This window comes from Bombus terrestris, chromosome 8, assembly GCF_910591885.1.
Source record: "Bombus terrestris chromosome 8, iyBomTerr1.2, whole genome shotgun sequence".
Taxonomy (NCBI): Eukaryota; Metazoa; Arthropoda; class Insecta; order Hymenoptera; family Apidae; genus Bombus; species Bombus terrestris.
In genome coordinates this window covers 7,206,004-7,226,457 of record NC_063276.1, presented here as the reverse complement: position 1 = coordinate 7,226,457, position 20,454 = coordinate 7,206,004, and the positions used below count along the sequence as shown (strand labels likewise).

Sequence of the window (20,454 nt, the reverse complement as noted above, 5' to 3'; positions counted from 1 at the left end):
TGTGTACCGCTGACGGACCATGAGAATTGATAAATTTCGTTTCCACGATTTATTACTATCTTTCGTCGGGAAGTTTCCAAATTAGAAGCGAAATATCTTCCACATGACATAAGCTGTTTTTTTATTTCTTCTTTTTTATTTCTCATTCTTTTTCTTTTTTTCATTTTTATAGCCCATTACGTAAAAGAATTCTTTGCACGATTGCATTCAATGGAAACATCTTGAACAAGCAAACATCGTATTTAACGAAAAGGAAAGGTTCGACGTGATGAAGAAGAAACGCAAGTCATTTCTTAAATCAGTCTGCAAACATTGGTTGATCGATGAAAAAAATCCAGTGGAAATGCAAGGAAGGGGTGAATACGTATTCAAACATAATAGATGTGACCGGACTTCGAAAAGAGATACAATGTTTTTCATTGTGACGGGACGCGGTTCGATTATATAAGCAATCGATGGGAGAGTGTGTCATTGTCGATTGTGCTTTATTGGCACTGTATCATCGGCCTGTTCCGGTGATTACGGCTTATTAGAATTTTTATCTTTTCCATTAAACGGAAATCTGGATGAGAATGCATTATTACAGAGCTATTATTATATTATATTACATATATTATTATTATAATAGGAAGTCAAATGTTCGAATATTTGGATGGATACCAGTGAGGATAGTGAGATAGCTGCTTGGATGCGGAATACAAACATCAGGGTATTCTCTGTCAAAAGTAAATGTTTATCTTTTTATTCTGCTCTATAAGCGCGTTTATGAATATTTAGGTACAATGATAAGTCGACGCCTGTAAATTATAATTTTCCATCTTTTCATAGTACGTAGAAAAGAAGTGAGTCGTAAAAATCAATAATTAGATTAATTGTAATTATAATTCACTTACATACGCGTAATGTACAGTGTATCGTAAAATAATCTTTTCAAATCATCTTAATAAAAATAAAGTTGAATACATAAAATTACACGAGTATATGTAGGCATTTTATGGCTGACTGTATTTATGTGATAAAAGATCAGAGCTACAGGAAGACACTTATCGATCCAATTATATCTAATTAATTACGATCGTTTTAACCTGTTTCCGTTGACCAACCAACAAGAAAACAAATCACGAGAGCATTCAGAGATGATGAGGAATATATATGTATATATATATAAAGTGGTATATCCTCTGTAAGCGTAGGAATCACGGTTGAATATTCCAAAGACAGAGTCAGGATTCGAAATAGTTGTTGCACGCGTTTGTCCAGAAGCAGAAGCACGTTGCGAATGCGTAAAGAGCGATGCCAAGTTGCTTCCTAACCGGGTCAAGCAGAAAATGCTACGACTAACAATAAGTTTCGTTTACCAGCGGACAACAGAGATCCGGTCTCTCCTCTCGAAAACTTCCTGGATCATCAAGCAGCCTCTATATGGTCACGCGAGTACCATCTAACTGCTTTCTTAGCTCGATAAATTTGCTAACTTCCCTGAGATTTGCTGTCGTTCAGCGAGATATATCCGCGGAAATTCGATTATACCAGCCTCGGGTTTAGACACATTGTTTTGTCTGAGGTTTGCTGAATGAAAATACATAGCAGTCGTGTGTGTGGCTTCAGCTCCACCAGGTTCCCATTGTTCTCCCGATTAAATTATCTCGTGTCATCTGCTTTTACTTTTCTTTTTACTTGTCTAATTATTTTACATCAATCTTGTGCAATCGAGAGTCGTTAATTGTATTTTTTATCGTAATGTGAAATTGTGTATTTTTAGCTTGGTATCTAGCTCGGTTATTGGTGTTTACGATGAATTTTTATCGGCCCCATACATCAGAAAGCATAGGATGAATGACAAACATTATTTCTAAAAATGTTTTATTTATGCCGTCTTACGATGCTTGCGATAAATAAAATAAGATTTTAGTAGAGAAATATATATGAAATGTCCAAAGTGTACGGTTGTGTGAAATATCCATTACTTAATAATAAATTTCTCATCAGATTTCATTTTTTAAATATGCTTGTGAAAACACGAATTTGCATAAATATCCACGGTCTGATTATTAATTTGACGATTAAATTAGTCAGTTTTTCAAAAGTTTCTGTCGGATAATTTGTAGATTTTATTGATGCTGAATAAAATTTGAATAGTTCTCCATAGGAGCAATATCTAAAGTCCCGTTCTGTGGAGATACGTCCCATGTTTTGTTAGAAAGAAGCTATATCTCGGATGATGCAACTTTGATGCTAAAGCTCGTTACTTTCTAACCGGTTCTCTTTTTTTCTACTTGCCAACTTTTAACTCGAAAACGGGAATTAAACGAACTTTGCGTTTATATTTTAACTGGCTCCCTCGATAAATAAACTTTATAGCCATTATGGCGTGTAAATTCATTGGAAACAGAGAAAAGTGGCCAGATGCGTGAAGGATTTTAACTATTCTTTACTCTGCGATATTTCGCTTGCGTTTTTAGTGGAAAGTTTTTACGAAAGTTTTCTTACAACTTTCGGTGGAAAAGTTTTCCCTACGTTCCGTGAATTCCACGCTCTTTCAATTGCTGTACTCTTAATTTCCGAAAACGCGAGGTAAACAATATGGAGAACGAGATAGCCGACGAAATTTGTTTTCGCAAATTGAAAGCTCCGAATATGTAGTATGTTTTAGTTTCCCTTAATTGGTATTTGTCGTACAATTCATTCGAAATTTTCGGAGCACTGGCTGGAAAATGAATGAACATTTTTCGTCCGGTTAGTTTCCTATTTTCTCTCTCGTTAAATAAAGGACGAACATTATTTATAACGTGATGTTACGTTTGAATGGAAAATTTGCTTTCTGTTTAAACAGTTGCCTCTGTGCATTATGTTTATATTAGAGATAAAAGAGTCGAAACGACGTCGAAAGTATTTTCCTTCTCCTTCCTTGTTTGTTACACATCTATCGTAAATTAGATAAAAAATGAAAAAAATGATATATTATAAATGAATTAAGAGCAAGTAAGTTTTAGGAAAATTTAATTTGAAGACTGGAAGCTAAGCACACCGTTCCTATTATGCCATCAACGATCAAATATTTACCTTAGAATTTAAATTTAATGTTCCCTCATGTTTGAGATATCTAAAAGTTAGTTTGACCTCGTTTTTTATCGCGTTTCGTGCAGCCTGTGAATTCAGCTACTTGAACTTTTATATAAAACCATTTTCTTTGTATTTTATTTAAGTACGTGAATGTTTCTAATAGATGTTCGTATTTTCAGTCGCTCTCTCTTCCCTTTCCCTTTCTTTTTTTTTTTTTTTTTTTAATTTTTATAATATATGAAATAATTTTAACCTACGGTCGTTCAATAATTTCACCGGTCTCTCTAGGTATAACTGAAATCGCAATTGAAAAACCAATTTGTATTGTAATTCTGTTGCAGCGACAGCTGTTGCACGGGAAATCGTTTCGGACAATCATAATTCCGTGCATGAAGTAAAACATCATAAATTTATATTAAAATATACGATGTTGTGTTCTCCTTTTAGCTTCGCATTGATACGGAATTTTTTTCTTTTTTTTTTTTTACTAAAGTAGCAACCGTGTTTCGTTCTGAATCTTGTAAGAAACCTCGCGTGAACGATGTATATCGTTATATGTATATTTATATCGTTGTTAATCGTTAGTGAATCGTAACAAATTACATTACGATCGAATAGATGATTATCAAATTCAAATTTCCTCCCTCCTAGGATTGTATCTTTTATCTGAATTGGTTAATAAACGATTCGAAATTGCCCTAAAATTACTTCTTTCCCAGATCTCGCGGACTAAAAACTGGCTAAATACACACACGCAACAAATCTAAACGCAAAGTGTCAATCGAGCACGCGACAAATCGGCAGCCGTGCAGAACGAAAGATTACGGCCCCTGTCGAGTGAATCGAACGGTTTTTCTTCTCTTTTTTTTTTCATCACGGTCAGCCCCTGGAGCCCATTATCGATCCCTCAACGAAGGGTTTACAACTATGAGTGGTAGTGGGTCTTTTTTTATCGCGGCTCTCTATTCACTGTGGATCAAATTCAACGTGTACTCATCTATACGAATCAATTTAATGCTCAACTGTTATTCCTCGAAATCTGGATACGTTTATAAGTGATCATTGCATACAGAGTTTAACAGCGTTTTTCTTTTTCAATGCCATTGAAATTATTTGTATCCTGTTATTCTCTTTTTAGCTATTTTCGAAATTTCCATACATTCAGATACGTGCAATTTTACTAACTCGAATCTCAATTTTTCTTCTTGGTTTATCGTCTTAAATATTAAATTGCTTAGCTACTCTGACTCGAGCTCTTTATAATATACAGCGAGTGAAATCAATTTTTGTTTAAATTCTACTTCCTTAGAACACTTAGTTACACTTGCTTAGTTACACTTAGTTACACTTACAAGAACATGAATTTACACGAACATTCATAATCCATTAACGCGTGATCGCATATAGAGTTCAAGAGTTCAAGCACCAAAAAGCAGATATTTTTATTTCAAGCACAATTGAGATCATTTTTAAGCTTATCTATATAGGTGGCGGGCCACGGGAGGAAATTTGTCAAAAATGTGTACAGAGGAAATTTTTGCTCGTATGTTGAAATGTGTAGGGGTTCGATTTGCAGTCCCGTGTGTAGGGTGGTGGAAAGTGGAAAGCTAGTGGGGGGTTTCAAACCCGATAGAGAGGTCCGACGTAATTACTGCTGGGAATTGGACAAATGGAAAATGCATTCTATTATTGTGGCAACTTCCTGCAAAAGGGGAACAGTTGCCTAGTAGAGCTGCTGTGTGTACGTGTGCGTGTATGTACCTGCATGCAATATTTTTTTTATGTTACTACCTTGTGCTTTTGTCGCGTTTCGAATATCAACCAACTTCAATAGAGGGAATATAAATTTTCCATTATATGGGATCGTGTGTACCGAAGGACAGCTTGTTTTTCATTAACCATTCCTGTTCAAGATTCTTGTTCGTCTAGTACGTGTACCATAATTTATTGAAATGAATTTTAAGACATTAGGTAATAGAAAAATTATTGTAGTATCATTTATAAATTATTATTAATTACGTTATATTTATCATATTATTGTTAGGCCGTAGACGTTTATGTAAATTCATACCTTTTTTCTTTTTAATTAGTTGGAAAACATGAAACTTAAACAGGTATTTTTTTTAGTAAATAATATGACTATAAAATATAATAGCGTGAAGTACATTGTACGTTTGTTTATATACATATACGCATTTAAATTAAATTCTTACATTTTAAAATTTTCCATAAATGCATAAACATCAAGTGCAGTTTAATTATCATAATAATTCCATACTTATTCTAGAAGTTGTTTTATCATTTGGAAAGCGATTTTAATTGTTTCCTTGTTTGTTCCGGGACTCATAAAGTGAATCATTAGTAAATTGAGAAGGAACGTCCTCGTCCGTAGAAATCGATGAAAATCTCGCTGGTAAAATTAATATTAATGAGTTGTTAATGATCATTGTTGCCTATTGACTAGTTTTTATTCTTGTTCGTTTGTAACGTACTTACTTTCTATTAAACTTACTGAGCAAGAATTTCTGAACGACAAGAAAGTTTTAATTAACTCGCATTCTATAATTGTGATTTCTTGCTTTAATATTTCAATGTCGTTTTCTTCAACGCATCGATGCTCAGAGCTTTTCTAATTACGCGCAGCTATTTATTAGGTCAAATAGAATACCAAACAGCTCGCTGCTTGTTTACGACTGAAACTTAATTAAATTGTTATTTCAATTTTGTCAGCCAATACCCACGTAACATTATAATACTTGAATGAACGTGTGTTGGAACATTCACTATTGCTATTCAACTATCATTAAACCAATTCAACGTTTTTAAAAATAGTAATTAATTGTTGTACTTAATGTCCTGCTGGTTAATCGAAGATAAGAAGTTTGCGAGAAGTTTTACAATTTGAGAAATATATTGCTAGAGTGTTAAAAGCATCTAACTCGATATAGAAGAAAATAATGAAGAAATATGTAGTTGTTTTGTTGCTATATTGGTCGCTAAAGCGTTCGTTTATCGTTGAACGGCCTGGGGAATTTCTAATTAATCGAACAAACAAGACTTCCCAAGAAAACGTCTGAATAGATGCGTAATAACCATTATTGAAATTTTCTTTTCGGTTGTAGCTTAGTGGAAACCGGTTTCTCAGCAGCTAACATACACCAACGATCTCCAGGTGTCTCGCGATTATGCTAGAGGTCGAGACACACGCTCTATCCAGATACAGGCTCTTTAAATAATACTCTCCTCCCCATAGTCGATCGCGATTGCTCGCAACCCAAGCCACAGGCAGGTGAATCGTTCCCGATCGATCCCAATAATCGGTGATCTAACGCCAAGAAAACTCGTAGCCATCCCCGTCGTTAAATCCTGCTGCAGGATTATGTATTTGCAGGTGGACGTTTATTATTAAGATGATGCTACAGTGCCGTTCAAAAGTCTCGGATCATCGATAAAATGTCGATGTTCCGAGATGGAAACGTAATTGAGCGAAATAATTGGCGATTGTGCGCGATAGGAAGCGTATTAAGAGTTGAATATTTGAATTAGAATTAAACTTTTAATTCCAGAGCTTTTAAATGAAATGTTCTTCGATGAGATTCGAAAGTTATTTATAAATATGAGCATTTATATAACTTCTAAATTACAGGGAAACAATGGAATTATTTTTCCCATATTGTAGAAGGAAAACAGCTTTGGGAACGGTAGTATCAAATTATTAATTTTTCTGGCACAGTTGGCGTAGTTGCTGTCCAACGGAAAACAAAACTAAAAACTAATTTCATATTATGTGAGTTTCGAGCTCGTTAAAAGTACAATCTGTTTTTCAATATTGTTGCCACTATTTTCATTTCGTATCGCTGCAATCATTTTCACCTCGAACGTTGCCGTACGTGTTTCGATTCATTCGGCCGAAAGTTTGTTAATTTCTGGACATCTTGCGCGAAACAAAAGTCGAGCTATTGTTTAAGAACGTAATTTTTATTTGCTCGTAAATTCTATTTCTACGAGCCGGGGCAGGTTCACTTTAGTTCACTGAAATTTTTAGCGTACTACGAAATAACCTATAACTTTTAGATTTAGGTCAACCGTGTCTGGCCGTGTATTCTTGAAAGTTTGAACAAAATGAAAACGAGCCACGTCCAAATATTACTTACGCTCAACTTTTAATTACATTTTACAGACCATCGATAATTTATCTTAAGTTATAAACTTCCAGCTACAGGAACTTTGCTAAAAATCCAATAACCTATAACTATAATATTACGTCGGATCGATGTGTCGTAGTAACTTGTTTCGTATTACAAAACTTCTCCACGACTCTCGAAAATCTATCGAACGGGGCAAATCCTTTTCCTTTGTACACATTCCAACGATTCTATCCTTTTATTCAGAAATCGATATCGCTGCAATTTCGAACGAGTTTGCGGCAATAAGTTGCTCGCATGCGAAGCAAAACACGTTGCGAGTTTGCTCGCAAGCTTTTGGAATGATCTTCGATCAATCCAGCCAGCGTAACGGCGCCGCACGAGGGTTTTCCCTTGGACAAAAACGCTTCATTGGCATTCATTTCGATAACGATGATTTACATTCCGCGGGACCGTCGAATTAATTACCGCATCGCAACGAGAGCCTGCTTGAAACAATCATGCACACCGACGATATCATGTTGCACACCGACGACTTTCCAGTTCGCACGGTCATTCGAATACGCGTCCCAACACACGAAATGCTGTTCGTTTCTCTTGTCCCCCTCGTTGCGTTTTCATTATTTGCTTTGCGCCGGATCAACTGCTGACACGAGTTATTAGGGACAATCCTGTTCGTTACGTTAGCCAAGTTAGCATAAATTGTATACTTTGATAGAATCTAGTCGGCCGGAGAAAGTTTAGCTCTCTGTTCCATGTATTGTCTCCGTGTTGTAAAGATTATTATTCATTCGTGGCGAGATCAAGTTTAACACGTTCACTACCTACCATGCGGATTCCAGTGTTTAAGATTGTACATACGAGTCGTTCGAAAGCCGCATTGATCAACTCCGTAAATAGAAAGGCAAAAATTGCGACGATGTTGCAAATACTATTTTTTTTTATTCACCTTGGACTTTGTTATTACTCATGTAGTTTTCTTATAATGAGTGAGCGCATGGAAGTAATTCGTTTCTTCAGAGTCGAACATTAATCGCGTACATACGCTGGCTCATAAATATAAAACATTTTGACATTTTATCGGTAATGTACTAAGACACGATTATCACGATTCTATCGATCAGATTAGAAATCAATCTGAAGATGTATATAGAAATTACAAGATATTTATCGCTGAAGTTGCACTCGTTTCATTAACTATACGCCGAGGATTCTCTCGAAACGTTAGAAATCCTCTTCTCGGTTGGAAAACAATTTTCTATCGTAGCATTCGATGAACCAGCGAATAGAGAATACAAAAATTGCCAATTATATTCGTTGGAGTCCTAATTACTAATTATACATCAATCGAGCTTCATTAACGATTGAAAATGTTTCGCCAGCGCAGCGTCGTTTCCGCAAAAACAAATAAGTAAGAGAGAATCATAATTTCCAGTCGTAATCATCGTCAAAGATGGAATTCGTTTGTCTGTATATGTACGAGTGAATCGAGTTACCAGCGATAACTTATCTTCGCCATATGCTTATGACAGATGTGATTACCATCGTGCATGTCCATGCTGACACGTATTAAAAGTAATTGCCTTTTTCCAACCGGTGAAATATCGAAATTTATATTGACTGGTTGAAATAAAGGGAAAAGAAGAAAAGCCAGAGGAAAAAGGAAAACAGCAATCTCTCGTCTCTGCCTAGCATTCCATCGATTATGCAGCGCGCGCTCCACAAGCAACAAATACATATAATGCATCAATCAGTACATTCACAAATGCACTTACATAATCGTTACTTTACTGCTTTCTCGATACATCTATTCGATGAGTGCTGGTAAATCGAAAAATAAATAAAATTATCAGAACAAGCTTTGTTATTGACGATTGCGTTTCGACTTTCGAACGTTGTTCGCTATTCACTAGGCGCATACAGCTTCAATTTTCGATCGCTTTGAATTAACTTTCAATCGCCGTTCAAACGAATTCTGCTATTTTAAACGTAACGTTGAATTAATAAGTTTAATTAATTCTAGGTAGAAGAATAGTACTGAAGGGATTCTGAAAAGATGAAGGTAACTCTATTCTTTTTCGTCAATCTTTAGCAACTTTGGGACGTATCGATACACTGACTTTATGTCTGTTAGTGGTATTTTGAGTCTATTAGTGGAGATTACGAAGTCGAAGAAAATATTATCTCTTTTTCGTTTGGATCAGAACAAATTTTGTTTTTTACCTCGATAGTCGAAAAATTTCTTTCGACAAAATAAGGTCGGCGGAGGGGGAGGGGGAAAGATCGAAGATCACGAATGCGCATTGATCACGTTGTGTTTCTTCGGTTCTGGAGAAAATTAGGTGTGGAACGCGTCGCGACTCTGTGCTTTATCGACACTTTCGCCTCCATGAATAAAATATCACGTTATCGGAGGAATTAATAATACTTTATGAAAGATACCGGCTATTTGTTGGCTTTATAGTTTGCTGTCAGAAGTATCTACGAGTACGCGATTGTATTATTTATACGATGCTTCGTTTTCGTTTACGTTCCACTTTGCGTCTTACCGAAATTATCCTTTTCCTTTAACTTTGGTTGTTACGTACGAAACTTGGTGAAACTATATTCTTTGCTTTTTACCATTATACATTTATATATAGTTTGGTTTCCTTTTTATGACAGTAGAAACACCGAGAGTTATTTTTATAGGTATTCGCAAGCTGGCTTTTCCTTCTTTTTTTTTTTGAGTATAATTTACGATTGAGTTAATTGGAAAACAATTTTTTTCGCGAATTCGTTGAACTTCTCGTAGCGTGCGTGGAATTGAAAGAGAAACGAGGGGTAGCCGGAATCGATGTCGACGACAAGCCATAATTTAGTTTTTTCCTTCGTTCGAATATTTCTTGCCGTTGCTGGAGGACTTAATCCGCATAAATTTCTGGAACGTCAAATTACAGATAACTTTCTGACGAACACACGTACACACGAACAACGATTGTACGTAGGGTAGATAAAGTATTAACGTTAGAGATACCGGAAATGCCATGGAAGAAGAACATCTAAAACTGCAGCTACTTTTTAGTTTACAAAAGGTTAATAAAAATTGTTTGAAAACTGCAAAATAAAAGGGGAAAGAGGGAAGAGGAAGAAAGCCAATAAAGCACGAAAATATCTGTAAAATGAAAAATGAAAAATGAAAAATGAAAAAAAGTGGAGGAAAAGAGATGGAAAAATTGATTTTATCTCGGTTGGTTGGTATTTGGTAAAACGCGAAATTCTTCGATGGTGGATGGTAGAGGCGCGATTAATTTCTTGAAACCGCGGGTCTAAAGTTATTACAAAAGCGCTCGAAGGGATTTGTGATTTCGCGCGACTCCCTTCGAACTGTCAGCCGCCCACTTTTTGAGTGTCAGCTTATTTAACAGGCCGTCCCAAGTGTGTACACACGTACGCGTGCACACACAGCCCCTTTTTGTCTCTCTGTATGTCTCTGTTTCACTCACTGCCGCTCGACACTCTCTCCCTTCATTCCCACCCTCCCATATTTTTTCCCTTTTTCATCCACTGTTTTCTTGTTCCCGCGGCAGCTTGCTTTTGATGTTTTCGGAGCTGTTGGAAAATCTTTGCCCGATGCTTTGCCGTATATACATACGTATCTACATATATTTGAACAATCCGACTGTAAGCTTCGCCGAATATTCGTAATTCGATTGCATTTGGAAAAAATGCACGGCGTTAATAAATACTAGAATTCCTCTATTTACACAATGATCAAAAATTGCCCGTATTTGGGTTTGGGAAGTTAACATTTCGTCCTCGTGCGAAAATTACTGCTGCAAAATTATATACAATCGAATCTAATTATTTAACGTGTAAATGTTGTAATAAATACGGTAACGTGCGAATAACTTTCTCTAGCCATTCACGTAATCCTAACAACGTGTTGGATTTGAGTTTTTTAACGATAGGCAAATACGATTGCATCGAAAATGACTCGGAGGAAGAAATTTTGTCTATTTAGCGTTATTGATACGGCAATAGTGATTAGTTGTTACTACGATATGTTATGCATTGCATAATCCTGTGTTTCGTTATATTATAATTATTTCTGATAAAATACAATTTTTCATATAACTTTAATAGTATGTGAAATCATCGACGATGTTCGTAGATGTAAAAACTTTTATTCAAAGGGAGACTAGTAGCGTGAGCGTGCGCATATCCGGCCTTAAAGATAGCCGGACATGAAAAAAGTCTGAAACCCATGGTCCGATCAATCCGGTGTACACTCCCGAGGGGAGTCTAGTTATGTACTTTCACTTATAAAGCAGTTTCTCAAACGTGTTTCACGACCGTGGATTAGCTTCTATGTATTTGGAAAATAAGTCGAAAGAGGGGAACGCATATATTCGAAACGTGAAATTAGAACGAGCAATAACAGTAATCGGATAAATTATTCGATTGAAAGTTTAATTCGTCGAGCGGTTATAAGAGGGGCATAAAACACGACCGATTAATAATCGGATGCTCGTTTATTTAAGTGTACAAAGAAGTGAATATAATTGTTTCGTTAGCCTGGAGCACGATTTCAGCCGAGTAACGAAGTATAAATGTAATTTTGAGCGAGCCTTGTGTGTGGGAAAATTACTTTGCTATTACGGTTCGACGATTCGTCCCGAGCAAAAAGAACAAGACAAAAGCGTACGTTGTATATGTTCGTATAAAACTCAAATGGAAATTGAATGGATATGGTGTCCATAAAAATATCTTACGGTCTGGTATGGAAATAATGAGGATGATATTGTCTTAATAATAAGTAAACGCCAGTTCGTTCAGTTTTAATCCTTTCAGCACCGAATTTCTTTTTAGCATGTGAGGAAAATTGCTTTTCCATCAGTTTCGGTATTAATAGCAGACACGACGCGATGAACTAAAATATAAAACCAGTTTTACCGAAAATAAATTTATCTCGTTCGGTCAATTTTTATTATTCCATTCAATTGCGACTGCGCAGTCCGGGGTTCAACTTGCTTTTATAAAGTTCCGTTAATTATTAATTTATTAAAATATAACGTCGAAGCGTGTAAAACGCGAGGTTCGAAATATTCGAATTGAATGGAACTTGAAAGGGGACATTTAAGGTTCGCGATATTTCAAACATTCCTCAGAGTGTCAGGAAAGAGATTCTAGAGGCAGAACGCTAAATAAAGCGCCGTTGTCCCTTTAACCCTTCGACAGAGACGCGTGAGAGGCACTATTTGTTATTTATAAAATGTGTGCATGCTTTTTTATATTTTTTACTCTGAATATTTTCGGATTGAAGTTGTTACAGACAACACCGTAACAGTTCGAATCCTATTTTTAACACAAAAGCTCGTAACCAAACAGAGCGTAGATACGGGTGCACGATGAAAAATTGTACACGACTATAATAAAAATACTCTACGATGGTAGCAGATTTATCTTCCTTTTTCAAGAATCACTTTTTTTTGTCCTTTTTAATTAATTTGTATCGTCGTATGCAGGTAGGGAAAATAGTGCAGAAGGTTAAATGAAAGATTCATTGGTATTCGACTGGCGCAATTTAAAATGAGCTCACCTGGAGCATACGCTGTTTAGAGAGAACGTTGAAAATAATGATGAACAGAGTTCTGAAAGAGAAACGTATTGAATGCGATACGTGGGTGGTGAGAGAGAAGGGGTTAGAGAGATTAATCTGTGCGTCGAGAAAGGAGAAAAAGAAAAGAGAAAGAGGAATAAAAAATAACAGATGATTATATAAATTAAGCTCGACAACGGATGAAGGGATTGAAATGGTCGAATGAAATCATCGTCGATTGTGAAATAATAGGCGAGCGTTGCCTACAGGAAGCTGAATTCATGCGATTCAAACAATCTCGCGGGACAGTTCTCGTGTAATTCGAATACAAAGTAATACCATGCCATGAATAACATACTGTAATCGGTAAATCCGTGACTCTATCGTTTCGAGGTATTTAATAAATAGCTCTGTCTACGAGAGACGAGTGTGTTAGAACATAAAGAAACTTGTTTCAAAGAAAAAAGAAGACACACATACATACGTATATTATGTTCGATGATATACGTTTCTGGACCTGAATCCTATTAAACGGCCGATTCTTTTTATATTCAGAAATTACAACGCGAACATTCAATTTGCTGGGAATTAATTATCGAATGATATTATTGTAAATTTCAGAGCAATAAGCTGCGTTGTTATAAAATAATTGAATTCCTCTGATGAACAATCTCCGATTGATGCTGAATCGCATTACCGTAATCATTCGATATCGCAGTAATATTTTAGAACATATACATTTTAGATCTTTCACGTTTCACGAATTGATATTGATATTTATATACAGGATGACTCAGAAAAATATTTGAACGCGTATATGTAGAAACATTTTCTCGATATATCATTACGTGGGGGGGGGGGGATCCCCTTTTACACACACATACATTTAGAAGGAGGATAAGTTTCCTGTAAACAGTGCACGAAAGAGATTCAAAAGAGAAATAAATAACTAATCAAGTAAATTATTATTTGTGTTATACAAAAAGTTCTCATTTTGTATGATATAGCACATGATCACGTTGGCAAAGCGAAAAAATGAGAAAAAATAAATTGAAACGAAAATATATATATATACAAGTTGCAACATATTTCTTGCAAGTATGCGCTGCACAAAGGTCACGAAATTGTTTACATTGTAAATTGACTACGGAGAAAAATGTAAATTACTGTTATTATCGTTATATCAATAAGTTATTTATAACAGACCACCTTTAACACTAATTATACGTTTCAGTCAACTATTCATTTTATCGAGTATATGATCGCAGTAAACATCTCGTAACTTTTCTACTATATTTTTATGTTGGTTTTACATTTTATTATTAAAATCACGATAGTCGTGACTGATTATACGCGCTTATGTTTCGCATAATGCAAGTTCAACCGAGCTTTTTTTCATAGCATCGTAGAAAAGAGGAAGATTGTTTATAAGTATAAGGAATAAATTTGTGACTTGCATTTCTTTCTTTTCTTTTTCTCTTCTTTCAGCTGACATGATTTTTATTTTTAGCGCAGAAAAGTGGGAACGTAATCAGGCGCTCGATTATACGCGGTCGAAAAATCGGCAAAAATGTCGAAAATACTTATAAATAAACGTAGTAGATGCATTAAAGTTGCGCGTCACGGAATAACCTAGATTCTTCCATACGTTCACCGGTTGTGTGTATATTTCTTTCGTTCGTGATTTAATAATAACCAAATAGAAATAGAGAAAGAGGGAGCGAAAGAGACGATCAGAATTTCAATTTACGTTGAAAACTGGCCTATGTAGCCTATCAAGAGTCGACAATATTGTTACAATCAGCGGATACGTACGTACTTGTATAATGTTGCAACGTGACAGAAAAAAAAGTCGAGAATCGCGTGTAATGTCGCGATACAATGTAATGTTTTATTACAAAATGCTCGTTACTTTATACATATTTATTTCTCCCAGGCTTCACGACCTCGTACTATTTCTATTTATTGCTTGCATTTTCTTTTCGCGATATTTTCGAACATGAAGCGCATAAAAGAAACACGAGAATGTAGGCGAGTAAAGAATTCTGATAATTAAGTCTACACAGAGCTGTAATTAAACGAGTTTAATGACTCGAGTTCTTTGCTTGATCGTAGTCTTTAAATTAACTTCGTGTTTTATAGCCTAACTTTGCCTCTTTATGCAAAATCAATAGTAAAAATAACGGCGAGTTTAACAAGGAAAGAATCGTAAAGGGCGAAAGAGGGAATTTCAAAATATGATCATTTTATTTCGTTTGTTTCAAACGTTAATCGCCGATTGTTAGGATTAAACGAACGAAACACGAGCGCTTTTAGTCTACGACGAGAATTTAATTTATTGTTGTAACGTCGTAAATAAACAAGATAACTTTATTTATGAATCAATAAAAAAGAGGAGAATTATCGACGAACATTTGCAGTATCGCGTAACAAAGTAATTAAACGGGAAGAGCTGTAATCTTATAGCTGCTATCTTCGTTATTTAGCAAAATATTATAACTAGAAGAATGATAATAAGTTAGAAAAGGAAGGGAAAAAAAGGAGAAATATTGCTGATAAGCAAAGTGAATAAATTAAAATCGTACGTTACGAAATAACCTGGATTCTTTCGACCGTTCAGCAATATATTTCTTGCGCCAGGATTTAATAATAATATGATATCGGATCTATAAACGCGAATACACTGTTTGTCGGTGTTGGCGCGCATGCGCCGTTGCTTTGTACACCCCACTCTCTTCGTAAAACCACTGATTGCGCGCGATTGAGAAACAGAAACTCGCGTTGCGTTATCTATGCGAAACTACATGTACGTAGGTACAGAAACAATTTTCCCGATGTGGTTCAAACGTGAATTAACTAATTCCAAAGAAACATTTGATACATATAAAGCTTGTAAAGATCTAAATTTAGATTCAAAAAGTTTCTTATTTTAAGTTTTCCACGTGGAAAATATGAATTTCAAATTTAAATTCCCAATAATTGCCAATAGTCGTTATATTTGCCTACAATTCGGTAACACTATCGCGAGTAACATTATCAATTATTTTATTGTCATATATCCATACAATGGTAAACGTAATAGTTGTTTCGTGTTCGTATTCGCAATGCTATACGTTGCAGCATGACTATTTCCATGGAGTATTACTACCTGTACAATTGCATCATTAAGATACTATTTAACCGGCTTCGCGGTGGAAAGTTTCATTTAGAAGAAGAAAAAAAAAGTGGAACTCGTTCTCGACATTCTTCTATATATTCCATATCGATTCTCCAGCGATTCGAGTGTATTGTGTTCGTTTGTACTTTTGAATAATTCATTTTGGGGTGCTGGTAACAATAATAGATATTACGATTAACTGCAAAACAGTTTCACAGTGCTTCTAATCTGGGCGATACGATCTGGTTCGACCGATAATCCTTTATCAGACTAGTAGTGGCGGAGAGTTATCGGCGATTGCTTTTAAAAATAAAACAAATTTTCCCCGCTCATAATAAACTTTGTAACGCATATTATTGACTTCTTTTTTTTTCGATGATGCTTTTATCATGATATAATTTGAATCGCCTCTTTCGACTCTTTGAATGTCTCTTATCGGAATTATTACGACAAACTATTTGGATAGAAAACAAATTGAAGCAGTGTTTTCGATTAGACTAATCCTTGATTAAAGTTCTAGCGGACTTTAAAGAATTTTATATCGCGTCGTTGTAATCGAAATGCCATTTGATTTGTTCGTTTGCCAGTCCACTTACTTACGTTCGTTTCCAGGTTCATGTTTATCGAATATCGCAGCGTCTGTTTTTACAGCGTCCGCACGTTTTCCAAATTCACTGGATTTTTTGCGCTTTTGTCGTCCAATCGTTCCGCCTGTCCAAATCCATTCGTTATTTTTCAATTGCCATTTGATTTCCACGACTTTATCATACCTATTACCGATTCTCGATCGAAGGGAATCAAAATTCAACATTTTTGCCCTCTTTTTTTCCCAATTTTCTCTTCTTCTGATTATCGGAACACTTTTATTGCTCTTACGCAAGAGTATTTATCAATACTAGCTAGTTCGTAAATTGTGATTTGATTGAATTGATTGAATTGTGATTGAATTGTGTCAAAAAACCCAAGAACTAACTAACGATTCTTCCTTCTGTAAAAAGAGGAAACGAGTGTTTTTTGTAGTTAAATAAAGAGCGAAGAGGTTTCAGTGTACGTTTCGGGTTTCTTCCTTTCGACTTACAAATGAGAGGGAAAAGAGAATTCCATCAACGATGAAATTTGGATATTAAGAGCGTACAACACAGTGAGCTTCTAAATGAAAAAATATGAGGCATGAAAAGTCTCTAATTAAAACATAGAACTCCGTGTTTCTCGCAGTTTATAACATTAATAGAAATTACGACAGACAGTTTTTACGAGCGAGACATCAAAAGGACTTATTAAAGAGGAGTTTCAATCCGACTGGTAGTTCCACGTTTTACAGATTCCCAGTGAAAGAGGAAAAACAGAAAACGCTGTTGCTTTATTATTCGATAGAAATAATTCGACTAGGAAGTTTTTGATTCATGGAAGTAATTAACCAGGCGTAATAAAAAAAGAAAAAGGAGAAAGAGAGAGAGAGACGAATCGTTGCATCTATTAACGAAGCACGTGTAAATTAACCGAAATTAGTTTGAAACGTAATCAGTTCCGTGCAATAGCCGTGCAAGATGCCACGATAAACTTTCATAAAGATAACAACTTACGATCTGCAAAGTCGCCCGGTTATTGTGAGCAACCTTCTTCGTTACATTCTCCTCGAAATCTAGCGAAACGAGTGTCGTAACTTTGTTCGAAATTAATTATAAATTTGCATTTCTCTAATGTTCTTTCATCGTCGAAATTAATAAAACATGATTCCAAAAGTTTAACTAAACCGTTGTAACAACGTTCGTTCCCATTCTTTTTTGTTCTTTTCATTTCGTTAAGTTCGAGCAGACTTAAATGAAAAACTTTCGAAAATTGTCCACGGTTTTCTCAAATTTTGCGGCTAGCTCATTTTAAATTCAAATCGAATTCGTTTTAAAGTCAAAATTTAGTCGCGATATACATACCTTCTCGACTTTTATCTCAGTCAGTTTCAGACAAAATTGCTCGTCAGGGTGGCTCTTGCTCGAGAAATGTTTCCCCTTTCGCAAAGTCGACGAGGGATTTCGTTTCCGTTTCTTAGCGATTGTACCTAAATAAAGGTATTTCGCCCTTCCTTTCAATGGATTTCATCCTTCGGATTAGAGAAAACCAGCGATTGATTTACATCCTTGGTCAAAGGGCCTGTCTCGTTAAAAAAAGAATACAATTAGCTCTTATTCTATTCTGTCTCGTTTGATACAGAAATCCTTGAATGACGGCAAAATTGAAGAAAATTATAGAAACCAAACAAAATGAAATACTCGATACCCGATATGATATAAAAGGATTAAACATCCGGGAGCGAAAAATGTCGAATGCGATATTTCGACATTTTTTCAAAAGAAATTATTTTTCCGTGTGCACTATGATTTCGTCGAAACATACGCGTTTCGAAAAATATTTTCTCCGTGTTCGTATATTCGCTATACGTACATATACGTATATGTGTGTGTGTGTGTGTGTATATATATATATATGGGATATTTACTTACTGATATCGTCGAATAAAATACGGAATGTGAAAGTGTATGGGATGGAAATAAAGGTATGTTTTTACAGGATATTTGACGTTATATCATCTCTCTTTTACCCTCTTCTTCTTTCCTGTTGAGTGGAGTGTACGGCGTATTCGTCGTATATCTTGATTACCATTCATTCTATAGCCTGCACAATTTTCTCTATACTGAAAGAATTTCCTGTTCCGAAACTGAATATTTAAGTCACCTTTATTACGTTGAGAATTTAATCCATTAAAGGCCAAGCAGAGAAATAAGGTATAAAAGTTGCGTAAATGCAAAAGTTCTTCATAAAATTGTAAGTACCCGGAGAAGAGGAAATAAATGAAATATATCCATAGAAGAAATGGTAACGAGAAAAGATATTGAGCAAATTCTTGGAATTCCTTTTCGCCGTAACATAGAACATGATTTCACAATGTGATTTCGATAGAATTAAATAACGTAATTGAACCAAAATTGCAGATGAAATCGTTTCTGGCCTCCAACGAGTTAATTTCGGCTTATGAGATATCTTTGGGTGTTTTCGTTCTTCGCAGTGTTTTATTCGGACACGCGATACACGAAAAAGAAAAAAAAAAATAGTAAAGTTATATTAAACATTGAAAACAAATATTTAGAAACTATTTATGTTTTAAAAATAACTACTTCTGGAGTTATATAGACACGAGAACGATAGCGTTAAATATAAATCACGCGTATCTTTGCATATGCACTGAGTGCAGCGAGAGGATAGAAACGAATAAAAATTGTTTTCTAGCTAAAAACCGGGCAACAATTTCTCCGTAAAGAGGAACAAAAGGTCGGCTTGAATGGGCTGACACCCAACTCGCGCTAAACGGCGAAATAAACGTTGATTATTCTCAAAGAGGGCCAGTCAAAGCGGGACCCAATTATATGAGCTGGGAACCGGTTCCATTTTCGGAGCCATCTCCAAGGTGACTTCTGATCTGGCGTGTAGGGCCTTAGCTCGACTTTTGTCGACAGCTCGGAGGGAGAATCACGTATCAGTCGCTCCCGAATATCTTTTATTACTTATAAACTTTCGTTGTCTTGTATGGAGTCACTTTTCAGACCAATAATAATAATTATGACAAGAGAACAAGATCTCACGGGGAGACCGAGCTAAAAGCAAACAAGACAGGAAGAGTAAGAATGAAGAAGAGGAGGGAGAACAGAGAGAATGGAAGGGTGATACGCGAGAATGCGAATAAAGAAGAGAGAGAAGAAAAGGAGGAGGGAGGATGTTGGGGATGTCACTTTTGCCTTGATGCGGTCGATTCTACGAGGACAAAACATTGAAAAGATATATATTTGACCGACGAGAATCGTGTGCCTGCATCGAACCGCATTCATCTCGTTTGTCCTTTTTTATTTTCTCCTTCGGTTAAATTTTTAATCCACCAACAATTTAAACAACTTTTCAATCTAGCGGTTCTTTATAAATGTATCGGGAATATATAGTACGGTACTGTGCTCGAGTCTTGAGTCATAAATATGTTAGAAGTAGTGAAAAGAATGCTAGATTGATTACACGCGAGACACATATAAAACGATTTAGAAGAAGAATACTCTGAAATATGAATAAATTATTTGAAATACCATGAATGGCAGTGAGAAACGAGCTTAATCGAAAAATAATTTGATCGTGAAAAATAAGCTTACACGAAATATTAATTACTTCGGATTAATCAATATATCGTTATCAAATTAGCAATAATTGTCGAATTAAATACTTTTCTTTAGAAGTGACAATGGGTATAAAATAATATCAAGCATTTTTATATGTGTTTATTTATCTGTTCTAAAAAAGCAAAACATTTCTTACGAATTTTTGCGCAGTGTTGTATGTTTGGTCGTTATGCTGTCTTGAAATTCCGCACGATCTGGTAGTTAATAAATTTTCGCAAAAGCTGGACTCGAAGTCGAAACCCTCGTTACTACGATAAAATGTTGTTAAAAGTAACGCACGCTCGTTCGAAACAC

At 35.5% G+C, this 20,454-nt stretch overlaps 1 protein-coding gene across 3 annotated transcripts in view; it reads left to right on the top strand.

Annotated features, from left to right (window-relative positions):
* The window catches only part of LOC100652122 (mastermind-like domain-containing protein 1), a 172,526-nt gene that overhangs the window by 11,321 nt on the left and 140,751 nt on the right, over window positions 1-20,454 (top strand). Inside the window, exon 2 of one of the 3 annotated variants that reach the window (XM_012311239.3) lies at window positions 9,232-9,270. The exons of the other annotated variants lie outside the window; for them this stretch is intronic. Coding sequence (XP_012166629.1) covers window positions 9,265-9,270 — 6 coding nt within the window. The 5' untranslated portion in view covers window positions 9,232-9,264. The remainder of the gene's footprint in view (window positions 1-9,231; window positions 9,271-20,454) is intronic. 3 annotated transcript variants of the gene reach the window in all.